Source organism: Manis javanica, chromosome 16, assembly GCF_040802235.1.
Source record: "Manis javanica isolate MJ-LG chromosome 16, MJ_LKY, whole genome shotgun sequence".
Lineage (NCBI taxonomy): Eukaryota > Metazoa > Chordata > Mammalia > Pholidota > Manidae > Manis > Manis javanica.
The window spans coordinates 8,832,012-8,845,167 of NC_133171.1; the positions used below are offsets into that span (position 1 = coordinate 8,832,012).

Consider the following 13,156-nt stretch of genomic DNA (forward strand, 5'->3'; position numbering starts at 1 on the left):
TGGCTAGAAAGTTTTTTTATCCTTTTTTCCCTCCTCAATTCCTATGCTAAAACTTTCCTTTTTAAATCTGTATGACCCTGCAAAGAATGCCAAATCCATAGTCACCACCTCCTTTGTTCCACTACTTTAAGGACTGCTTCAGTTTTTAAATAAACATAAACAGGAAAAAGCTAAAATCTCCAAAACCCCATTTGGAGAAGCCTATGGCTCTCCTTCAAACATAAATGCTCATTATCTGAAAGTAAATTCTATTAATGTGTAATTTTTGTCGACACACCATATTCTTTTATATAATCTAACAATTTACATTTCAGTTACATTGACACATTAACAATAATTTTTTAAATCCCTGGTAGTAGAATCATGACTGAATACATTACTATTACCCCCAAAATATTCTTTCTTCTTTTTCCCACATAACCTTAAAATTTTACTAAGGATTACTTACATAGGGTTGAAAAAGCATCTGATATGCAGCTTGTATTAAAAGATATGATGCTGCATACGCAGCTAAACACTAAGTTGAGTATGAGGTATTTCATATGTCAAGTAACAGGATTCAATGAAAAAATCCACTCAAAGCTAGATATTTTGTGTTACATATTAATAGAGGATAATTGTTTATAAATATGTCCAAATCATATATGGATTATTATGTATTAAGCTAATCTCTTATTGGGGTGATAGAAGACATTTAAATGCTTGTTTATTATATGTCTAATGGAAAATGATGCCAAGGTTGTTTCTTTCTTTCATTTTTATCTGTTTTGGGGTTTGTTTTGGTTTTAGTTTTACTTTGGTTCTGACATAATAATCTACTACACTGTATTTACAAATGAAGCTCAGAGCTCTTTTAAAACTATCTTAGAAATCTGTGAGATTACAGCAACTGTCAAAAATTATACACCTTAATTTTTAGCCTAGAGACAAGTACAAGAAAGAGCACCTTATAATAAACCAAGCCTGGGTTCAGGTCTCAGGTTTCTTGCTTCTCTCCTGTGAAACCAGGGGCAAGTTCATTAACACCTCTGAGCCCCAGCCACCTCATCTCCACGCTGTGTATGACCACTATTCCATTCTACCCTGTGGTCTTGAGTAAAAATCCTGTTGGAACCCAAGTTTTCTCAGAGGCAGAGATCCTCTTTGAAGATCTGAGCACCCACTCTGCTCTCTCTGAAATGAGGATTCTGAGTTTGTTCAAGAACGAGGAGAGCCATTCAGTGAAAGGCCAGGCAGAGAAAGACAAATACCAAATGATTTCCCTCATTTGTGGAGTATAACAACAAAGCAAAACTGAAGGAACAAAACAGCAGCAGACTCAGAGACTCCAAGAAGGGACTAGTGGTTACCAAAAGGGAAGGGTGTGGGAGGGTGGGTGGGGAGGGAGGGAGAAAGGGATTGAAGGGCATTATGTTTAGTACACATGGTGTGGGGGGTCACGGGGAAAACAGTGTAGCACAGAGAAGGCAAATAGTGAATCTGTGGCATCTTACTACACTGATGGACAGTGACTGCATTGAACTATGGGTGGGGACTTGATAATATGGGTAAATGTAGTAACCACATTGTTTTTTCATGTGAAACCTTCATAAGACTGTATATCAATAATACCTTAATAAAAAAAAATTTTTTAAATGAGGAGAGCCAAAAGTTCTAGAATCATTCTCTTAATTGGGACCTCAGAAACGATCACTGGGAATTCCTTCAGGATAGTGACATGAGTCCAAATGGAAGAGGCATAGCAAGAACTCCAATTCTCTCAACTCTGGCAGATGCCACCTATGCCTCTCTGCCACAGGGAACCAGGGCCATGGTGCCAGCCCATGTGCCAGCCTCTGCCTTCTGGGTCCTGGGCTACACCAATCAGGGACAGAGTGCAGGGGTGGCTGGGGTACATGGGAGTCTCTTCCTGACTCTTGTGCAGTGTTGCAATGCTTAAGCACATGTAAATACGAAATAGATGTTACTCCTTCTCACCCCCAAGTCACCTTCATAATAGATCATAATACTCATTTAATCTCCCTGACTACTCATCAGGGGACTCTTCTTCTGTTTCCCATACCTCTTATATTTAAAGATGGGACTTTGTTATCAGAAGTGCCTCCCAGAGGTATTAGAATCTAAAATTTAGAAGGTTGATGGGCCAAACTAGAGCATATACCAGTGGTTTTATATATCCTACCAAGGTTACTTTCCACTGAAGTAGATAGTTTTAAAAATTGACTATACAAATATGCAATTAATAACTGCTGTTGGGCATTAATTTTTCTCTCAGCTGGTACCAGAGAAAGGGCAGAAGGTAGCATCCTGATACCAGTGCTGGCACTCATACTTCCTTCCCGCACAGAACACAGCATGAACCCAAGGCAGAAAAGAGGTGGGAGAGAGAAAGGCTGGAAGGGGCTCTCTGGCTAAAAATAAATTCCTAAAAGACTGGGACCAGCCTCATGAGCACAGTCTGACTAGGGAAATCACCCAACCACCACAGGCAAAGGTACCCGACAATTCCACCTTTTCTGCTTCTGTTTAATCTAAATAAGACCCACAGACCTTAAAACTGAATATGTAGCAGGCAGCGTACAGGCATTTTTTTTTCAGATTTCTCAATATTGCTCCATTCCAATATCTTTCTTAAAAAATAAAACTTTTTTGAAGAGGTAATATGTTCACAGGGTTCAAAATCAAAACACGGTCAGAGGATACATTTACTGCATGATAGAATATCAGTGACATCACAAGGAAAACACATTTATAACTATGTGAGGTGACTGATGTTAACTTACTGTGGTGATCATTTCCCAATATATGCATGTATCAAGTCATTGTGTTGTACACTTTGAACTACTGCAATGTTACATGTCAGTTATATCAGTGGAACTGGAAATACTAGGGCATCAGTCAGAAGTCTCACTCACATGTCTGTCCCTGTCTTATCCCCTCTTCTTTGTCCCTTGTGGGAAAACTTCTAGGGTTTCCTATCACCAGGTGTAAGCACGTAGAAATATATACCTCTATTTTCCCTTCTTTTTTATATAAAAGGCAGCATGTTTGCACATTATCCTGCACCATGCATTTTTCACTTAATGGTATGTTCTGGAGGCCTCTCCACCTAAATACATGCACCACCTCCTCATCCCTGTTCCTACCCCTGAACAGTGTTCCAGCAAGTGGCTCTGCCATGTGTATATAAGAGTCCCCTCCAGATATGTACTTACATTATATCCACTACTTTGCTATGAAAAATAGCACCACAACAAACTACCCTGTGGGTCAAAGAGTAAACGCCTTTTCAGTTTTAATAATATTTGCCCCATTGTTCTCTATGGGAATTGTATCATTTTGTACTCCCACCAGATCAATGCTTTTCAAAGTTGTGCTTCACACAACTAATTAGTAAAGGAGTCAAACTAGAGTTAAGGTCCTAGATGAAGACACAGGGTTCTTCTGAGACAAGACCACCCAGCTCATCTTCTTTAAACAGCTCCCACTTAGCTAACACAAAAGCTGAGTGCCCAAGGACAAGATTCCCAGGTTCCTGCTGCCTTTCTTGCCCTTGTATCTCTTTGCATCTCTTGTCCCTCCCCTAACAAAGGAAAACAGCATCCCCTGGACTAAGCAACTGCGTGGCCGGCAGTAACGAGGCAGAGGCCTGAAGCCTAAAGGCCTGAAGCATGCAAGTGGGAGTATGAGCACTGCTTCCATTTCCAAAACCCACCTCACAGCAGCACAAAGTCCTTCACAACTTACAATTCATTCCCCATCTAGGGCCTTACACACCTGGCAATGCCAGCACTGTGACTCCTTAGCACACTGTGTATATTCCCATGCATCCACACAGACACCTATCCTTGAGTCGAGCACCACAGACAGCTAAGTGGAATAAAATCATTCCAACTACAAAGTTAATGCTAAATAAACATCACCTTTCCCTAGAGGGAAAGAGGATGATAAAATTCACTGGCATGGGACCTTCACAGCCCACAGTGGAAGATATTAGCACTATTTCAGCTACAATGACTCCCTTTGCTGAGACATACACAGAGTAATGGGGAAAAGATAAAAGGCCAACAATTTCCCCCACCATTGGTGACAGTGTAACTGATCCCACAGCTATTAGCCTTCTGCTTGGTGGGAAGACCAGTGTGATAAAGTGGTGTATTGGGCTTTTGCCCTGGAATTCCTATACACAAGAATCCTTTTGATTAGGGCTCAGATCCTAAAATGATATTATCATTTCTCCAGCTTACAGTAGGGTTAGAAATGGAGTGTAGCACAATTTAATGGCCCCTCATTCTAAATCTGGGTATAGGGTCAGAGTCACTAGGATAACCTAACCAGCATCCTGGCCTGAGGGTGAGTCACAGCCACAGGCCCTGTACTCCTCAATCTTCCTTCCCAACCTATTTGCAAAGGATGCCTGCACAGACAAACCCTGTAGACAGAGGCTCACACTCCACCCTTCACAATGTGATCAGAGGCATGGGCGGGTGCACCATAATGTATGAAAAGAGTGATCACCATCTAGGATCAAACACCTGCTCAACTACGTTTAGCCAAGTGACCTCAAGCAAGTTACTTAGCCTCTCAAACTGCCCCAATTTTGTTTAAAATACAAATAATACTTAAATCATGGGGTTCTGGTGACAATTTAGTAAGGAGAAATGAGTATAAAGAACCTAAATACTCAAACGTTGATTTTTGGACTGAATGTCATTGAAAATTAGACCATAATCTAAAATCTCACCTTTTTATAAAACAATGTGAAGAAAAATAAACATTTCTAAATTTTATTCCTAAGGTACTCAACATTTGTTATTCATTTACTGTGACACTCTGCTAAAATACTTTACATGCCATCTTTAATCTACACCAATGAAAAGGCTGGCATAAACATGGCACAATAATTATTACTGTTCCCATCTTACAGACGGGTGGCTGAGATAGCTTACATATCTAATCTAAATTTACATAGTAAATGCCAAGATCAGAATTCAAACCCAGGTGTGTCAGACAACAAAGCCCTGTGCTGCCCTCCAGAGCAGACAATGAAAAACTACAGTAACTTGGCTTTCCACGCAAAATGCCCTCAACAAGACCAAGAGGGTACCGTCTGCCTCTGCATTGTTCTTCTAACACATAATGACAGATGTGACAAAAAAGAGAAAACCAAAATGGCAAAGTCTGTGTTCAATGATGACCAAAATACTTCCGCAGGCCAGAAACAGAACAGAAACGCAAAACATTGAGAGGCTAGAGCACAAGGCTGCTGGGCTCGGGGCCCACAATCAGGAAGAGAAGCCTGGAGACTGCCTTCTGCAGGGCAACGTTCTGCTGGCTTGGATCTGAGGGAGGCTAAATGCTTGAAGTCCAATGCTGGGATGGTAAAGAGCTCCACACTGTAAAAGAAGGGTGACAAAAAAAAAAATGTCACCAAAGACAGCCTGGGGCTGCGGCTCTGAAGAGCTGTAGGCTTAGGTTTCCATCCAGAGGTGTTGCATCTGCCAAAACCCCTACATCAGTGCCTGTTAGTGCTATGTGACAGATCTCCACAAAGGCTTGCTTTCGATTTCAGTCCTGGAGAGCAAGGTGGAGCCAACTACAGAACCACACAGGCGAGAAACGAGCAAAGTGAGGGCAGGACTGGAGGAAAGAAGCAGAGAAAGGGAGAAAAACAAAAACAAAAGCCTTCCACCGAATATGACCCTACAAACTGAAATCCCAAAACACAGGAATAATTGTGACACTAAGGCAGCCAACAAAACCAGCAATCAAACATGAATTCACTCTCAATGAAATGAATTTTATAAAACAACTTAAGATTTTAAAATAAGTATGTTTAAGATAGCCTAATACATGCATTAAAGCACAATTAACTGATTTGTTCTAAAAAAAAAAAAACTGTAAGGCAATACTTTTGTAAACCAGATCTAAATAATGCAACTTTAGGATTTTATCCATCTCCCAGTGAAACTGCTTTGAGAAGGAAAATGCCAGCCCCTAGTTTCAAATAATTCGTATCACAAACATTAAGCAGCATCAGAACAGCAAAGAAAGACACAGGAAGTAAGTGATGACAAAGGTATAAGAGAAATAAGAGGAGAGTAAAATGTAGTGAAAAAATGGGAGAGGAAAGTACAGATGGTTCCCCAACTTACAATTTTTGGACTTTACAATGGTGCAAAAGCAATACTCATTTAGTAGAAATCATACTTCAAATTTTGAATTTTGATCTTTTCCTGGCTAGCAAAATGCTATACAATATTCTCTCCTGATGCAGCGCAGTGAGCCGCCACTTCCAGCCAGCCACCATCATGAGAGTAGACAACCAATACGCTTACAACCATTACAATACACACACAACCTTATTCACTATTCATCTGAATGTTCATTTTCAGTACAGTAGTCAATAAATTACATGAGATACTCAACACCTTATAAAACAGGCTTTGTGTTAGACAGTTTTGCCCAAAGATGGTTTAATGTAAGTATTCTGAGCATGTTTAAGGTAGGCTAGGCTAAGCAATGATGTTTGGCAGGTTAAGTGTATTAAAGGGAACTTCAACTTATATTCTCAACTTACAATGGGTTTATCGGGAGGTGACCCCACCGGAAGTCAAAGGAGATCTGCATCTAAAAGATGTAGTCAAAAGTGTCAAATGAAAAAGAGAGACTTCCACATCTGGATGAAATGGAGTAAAAAATTGGTTTTACCTCTTACCCTGAAAAACTGAAAAACAGAAACAGACAAAATATATGAAACAATGCCACACAAGACACTGGACATCAGGTAAGCAAGGACGTTGATCCCTGAGAAGTGAGCCTGAACGTTGCCCCAGGAGGGAAGAACACAGGAAGAGCCCAGAAGTCTTCCCAAGCTGCAGTTAGAACTGAAAATCTGAACAATTCAGGGTAGCTAGGGTTCCTAGCATAGAAGGAAGGAGAGGAGAACTACATGGAGAGAACTCTGAATCTGCAAAAGATGCCCTTTAGTATTCAGTTAAATACTGACAGTACATGTGTGCTGAAGAAACTACCCAAGACCAGAGAGGAAACCACACAAAATTATTAGAGAGAATGCTGGGATAACACAAAGACTGAGAGTAGTGCCAGTTCCCAACAGCCAAATGGAAAACCTCATCATTCACAGGTTATCTATCAGTTACAGTACTGGCAAATAAGCAGTTTATCTGGGGGGAATCAATGCCTGTAAGAAGAAGTGGGTGGCAGAAGGTTGGGGCAGAGGGAGAAGTCAGTGAACTGCAATCCAGCCCAACAGACTTGACTTTGCCAGAGCTCTGGGTCTTAGACAGCCTGTGAGAACTCCCATGCTGGGGCAGTGGGGTTGGGGGTCAAAATGCTGGGCCTTTATCTTCCTGCCACAGCCAGTATTTGAATATGGGCAGCCCTGGGAAGGGCACGTCCTTGGGCAAGGAGGTTGCCTAGAACTGAGGCAATCCTCAAAGGAACTGATGCTGGAGGTGACCCGCACCCTCATCAGCCAGGGTCTTTGGAGGGGATTCTGAGAGGTGCATCTCCAAGACCACTAGAAGCCTTTTTTTTCTTTTAAACAAAAGGGAAAAGACATGACTTGCCCTCGACAACATATCTAGTCAACAGAGGATTGTAATCCGTTCCTGCTTCAGACGAGTTAATCTAAAAGCAATGTCATGAGGCCAATGCTTTCTAAAGAGAAATTCTAATGTTTAGCAAAGTGACTGTGCCAGAGAAAGCTATATATAAATCCTGAGGACAGAAAGTGAAATAAAAATGTTCAGAACCCTAAACCCCCACCTTACTTGGTCTGACAGAAGTGATTTGCCAAGTATGGTACAAAATAGAGGGGAAAAAATATAGAAATGTTAAAAATGACTGTGAATTCCACAAGCATAAAAATAGTCTGAAGCGTTCTTTTATTTCTTTCTAATTCTGAACTAATAACCTCTCTTAGCCTTAGGATGCTGGTACAGTGGAAATGTTCACAGAAAATAATAAACTGGCGTGGAGTGGGAAGGAGAAAAAACCTGATACTAAAGCAGATGTTATAACAAATTGCCACAAAGAAATGGTGTGTTCTAATCTTAAATTTTGATTTTGCTTTTCAAGAACAAAGGAGTATGACACAAATAATTTTTTTTAAAGAAAAAGTTACTGAATAATTCTGAGGCCTGCTGAGGCAGTCCCTATTCCTTAGCTAATTAAACAAAGATTGAATTTGAGGTTTCTAAATGACCTTTGGTATCTAAAATATTACTGAATATGACGTAGCCCACAGGGCTTGGCCCCAAGCTGGCTGCACGGAATCAGGAAGAGGGGCCAGGAGGCAATACCTGCGGAGAGGCCTGATTTTTTGTTGTTGTTAACATCATGGCTTTCGTGGGCTTCAGTCTCAGAAAATGATTTATTTCTATCCTTTCAAAAGCTAACCTCTAACATGGGCTTGGAAATCAGATTGACTGGGCTAAAACTGAGCCTCAAATACTTCCCACCCGTGTGAACTTCATGAGGTACTTCCTTTCTCTGTGTCTAGGTTCTCTCACCTAAAAATGGAAATTATGATAATACCTACATCATAGATGCAGGTCAAAACAAAAAATCTTTCAAAGTGCTAAATGTAGTATTTGACACTGCTAATTATTATTCTATTATTGCCACTATCATCATCATCATTATTATTAATTTAAATGACATCTAGATTGTTTGCACCTAGACAGGTTTACCAAGACATTTTTCAGAAATTAGTACTTCTTCCCAAAAAATTAAATGACACTGAAATGCCTAAAGGAAGAACATGACACTTCTCTCCAGAGTGAAGGAGAAACAGCCAAGTGTCTTGTGTTGTTGCTGATGTTTAGTGTGAAGCCTATGAGAGTACACAGCACTTGTTTTCTAAAATACATACCTCCTTTTCTGATTCATAAAATGCACCTTGGGTCACCTTCCTACCCTGCTTAGCATCTCCCCTGAGAAGCATCTTGGCAGATGTTACAAACATGCAAACACCCAGGGGACAAGCTGACACATCCCTTCCAGCAATGGCTCTCTCAGCAATACACACAGCTAAGACGCACGAGGGCTGGGCAAAGATGTGTGGCAAATGAGTCTTTAAGGATTTTCAGGGCACTTGGCTATTATGTGAATAGGGTTAAAAGTGATCTCATGGCTGGAAGGAAAGAAAAAATGAAAGGCTTTTTTCACATGCTGTAACGGATATGAACAACACATATTTTCCAAGAAAGTGGATATTTTATTTTAATGCCATTACACAATTTTGCTGACTCAGTCTTATAAACAAAAAGTAAACTTTAAGATACATAACACAGCAACTCTGATTTGTACTGAAATCTAAAACCTAAAAGTCTAGGCCAACAGCATATTAAAATTAAAGCAAATGTTTGCCTGAAATAGAGAAACTACAACTTCATTACTGTTTCTAAAGTTAAGATTATTAATTCTTGGCCATAGGCATGCCCATCACATCAAGATAGGTGTTACAGTCGTAAAAATCAATGGTTTTTTAATAAGGAAAACTATTACATGGAACCTTTCACCTCAGTGCACACTTTTGAAATACAAATATTAAAAATAATAACACTAAGGAAAGTCCAGGACTATATTCAGAGACAGGTATATCCTCAAGGCCCCTAGGAAGGTTTCATAATCTGTACAGGGTCTAATACATTGTTTACTTTTTAAAATATTTGCTGGTGCTAAGAGAGGATGTTAAGGCTACAATCAATACCAATTTGCTGTTCCAGGCTGGCATAAAGCTACATCTCATTTCATTGAACAAAATAAAGACAGATCAACCATTGCTATTGTTCTTTGTATTGCTATTTCTTCATATGCTCTGTTTTTATTGCCACATGATAATTTTCCTTCCCTTCCTTAATTCCTTCATTTGTTTTCATATTTACACAGTTATTTAATATTTTCTTCTTACAAGCACCTTTCACATACTATCTCATTTTATTCCTATAGTAAACAAGTATTATTATCTCAGCTTTTAAAAACCAGGAAACTGAATTAACTATGAATTTGGCGATACAGCACTTAAGATAGCCTAGCAAACTCAGCTAAAACAGTTCAGCAGAGGCTTAACAAATTATAAAAAGAACATTTTAAATACATACTTCAGTTCACATATAAGTAGGGAAAATCTGGAGGTATAAAAAATAAATAGAGGTGAATCAAGAGTAGTGAGTGAGTACTCAAGTTCCAACTGGGGGTATGTCACTGAGACAAAGGCCAGGACTTTGTACTAGATCCTATTTTTCTGTATCTTTGTCAACACTCAATAAATGTCAGGTTTTAAAGATTTTATTCACATTTGAAGAATGACAAAAGATAGCTGATGATGGTTTTCATTTGCTCTTCTATCATTATTAATAAGTGTGAACATCCTTCTTATATATCCATTAGTCATTCTGGCTATATTTGTCACCTCATGTTTAACCATTTCTTAGTTTTATTTCTGCTCCTTCATCTGGAGGAGTTCTTTACATATGCTGAATGCTTACATGACATACTATTACACTCCTATTAGAGTAAAGTTAAAATGACTGACCACAGCAAGTGTTGCTGAAGACATAGAACAACTGGAATACTATGGGAAGTAATGTAAAGTGGCACAACCACTTCAGAAAACAGTTCAGTGGTTTCTGAGAAAGTTAAAATACACCTACCATGTGACTTAGCCATTTCACTCCCAGGCAAAGAGAAATTAATGTGTATGTCCACACAAAGACATGTGCACAAATGTCCATAGAAGCTTTACTTGTAATAGCAAAAAAAACTGGCAACAGCCCAAATATCCACTAGTGGGTGGATAAACAGACCGTGAAATGGAACACTGCTTAGCAATAAAAAGGAAGAATTATGGATGTACAAGACAACATAGATGGATCTTACACTAATTATGGTAAGTGAAACAAGGCAAATGAAAAAAAAAAAAGAGAGAGAGAGAAACTACACAGTATAGGATTCCACTTACATAAAACTAGAGGGTGCAAACTGATCAACAGTGACAGAAAGGCTGTAACTGGTTGTTGTCTGGGGTGAGGAGATGTGGGGAAGAGCAAAAAGGGGATATTACCAAGGGACAGGGGAAAGCTTTAAGGAATGATAGACATGTTCATTATCTTCCTGCTGGTGGTTTCACATGTGTATGCATATGTCAAAACTTATTAAAACTGCAAATATGTTCAGTTTATTCTGTCAACTTAGAATGTACTTTAACAATATGCAGCTTATTTTTTAGTAATTACACGTCCATAAAGCTGTTCTTTTAAAATGTTCTTAGGAATAAGGGAATAAAAGAGAATCCTAACCATGCTAGGCTTCTGTCTTTTAAACATCTTTTAAATATAGGTCACAATTAAGGAGAATCTCTTAACCTTCTCTTTACATCTTTCTAAAAACAAACAAAATATAATCTCAAGTAAGTTAGAAATAGTTGTAGGGGGGGGCAGACATAACAGACAAAAAATTCTCTGGGAGAAATAATGGAAGGCAAGTGACTGAAGTGAGAGTCTATGTATTAAAAGTATTGTTTTTCCTCTAGGAAATTCACTGTTAATATTTTTGCTGTTGATAGCAATAATCAGTATGTCAATATGTAAAAATTTCTACTTGGCACACTCACATGGTAAAGAATGTTGCCCCATTGATCAAGTCTGAACTAATGATAATATAGTAATTCAGTAACAATAATCAGCCTGTACACTTTCTCCCTACTGATGGTACTGACCTTAATCCATTATCATTCTTATCAAAGGTTATAATCATTTTTATTTCTCTAGCTAATTTCATTTTTATATCCTCCTGCTCCTCAAATGGAATCTACCAGAAAACTGTAGGTTCTGTCTCACTAAGGACCTGAACCATTAAGCCACAACTTAGACCAAAAATTCTAGACACAACTAGCCTTTAATGATTTCAGGAATACGTAATTGTTGACTATTTAAAACTCCAAAACAAAGGCATTTGTGTACCTACCATCTCCAAAAAGATGTGTCATAAGCTTGGTAAGTGTCTGTTTAAGGTCAAACTCTACGAGTTTCACAGCCTCCATGGTGTGTGTCTCTTGTTTATGGGCAGAACGAGAACTTTGTTCAAAGAGCTGCAGGCTTTCTCCATCCTTTATGCCAGCGAATAACTGCAAACCAAAAGGAATGCTATAAATAAATCAAAACAGTATACTGACCAGTCTATATCAAAAAACAAAGTATAGAAATAAAATCCATTAAGTCTGCTAATAAATGTACATATTTAAATTAACATTCATTTAGTACCAATTTTGAACAAAGCACTATGCTACATGTAATGGCGAGTCTTTAGGGAATTAAAAGATGCTGTTCTAATCATTGCTGATCTCTCCACTTTACTTTTGCCTTAACCTAGAGCCATTTCCTCACAAGAGACATTATCATCAATGCTAATGGAGTAGTACTGAATCAGGCTTTCAGACTTTAAAATTATACCTGACCATTCCACAGTGTCCTTAGGGTGTGACCTTAGACTAGGTAAGAAAGTATAGCCTAAGATCTAAATGCTCTTAGAAGTTCATGAAGGCAGAAAGCATGATGGGCCTTGCTAACCATGTATCTCCAAAGCCCAAGACAGAGTACGAAACATATTACTACCATTTACTACCAGGGAAACACAGGCAAGTGTTATGGTAGTTAAGTCTCAGATAATGATTTGTACAGTAGAAATAAAAACACTAAATTAAGAGACTTTATGATAATTAAATAAAATATTGCACAAAAAGTATACAGTACCCGACACATTGCAATGGCAAGATAAGTTTTCCTAGTTATCAACACAATTATTATTAATCACAGCTGCTATTAGTCATAAGCTGCATTACCACTAAAATAAAGTATCCCATCATTAAAAACAAAGCAGACCTTTACCTGCTAGGAGACTGACTCAAGAAAACTAAGCACATAAATCTATCATTCTTTCCATCTAAGGTCCCATGAAATAAAAAGTAAAAAATGTTTTAATAAAAGAACAAATCAGCTGCCTTCTAGTAATCCTGGGCTGGAGAATTAGAACCAAACCTCCTGATTAGTCTACTAAAAAATACAAAAAAGCATATAAGAGGTAACACAATAGAGAGGAATTACTAAGCAAAACTCTACAGAAAAAGTAC

At 38.6% G+C, this 13,156-nt stretch overlaps 1 protein-coding gene across 10 annotated transcripts in view; it reads right to left on the reverse strand.

The window, feature by feature from the left end:
• FARS2 (phenylalanyl-tRNA synthetase 2, mitochondrial) overlaps positions 1–13,156 on the reverse strand; it is a 550,900-nt gene that overhangs the window by 341,049 nt on the left and 196,695 nt on the right. For all 10 annotated transcript variants that reach the window (XM_073224696.1, XM_036998357.2, XM_073224690.1 and 7 more), the window contains one exon: positions 11,995–12,154. In XM_073224696.1, coding sequence (XP_073080797.1) covers positions 11,995–12,154 — 160 coding nt within the window. The remainder of the gene's footprint in view (positions 1–11,994; positions 12,155–13,156) is intronic.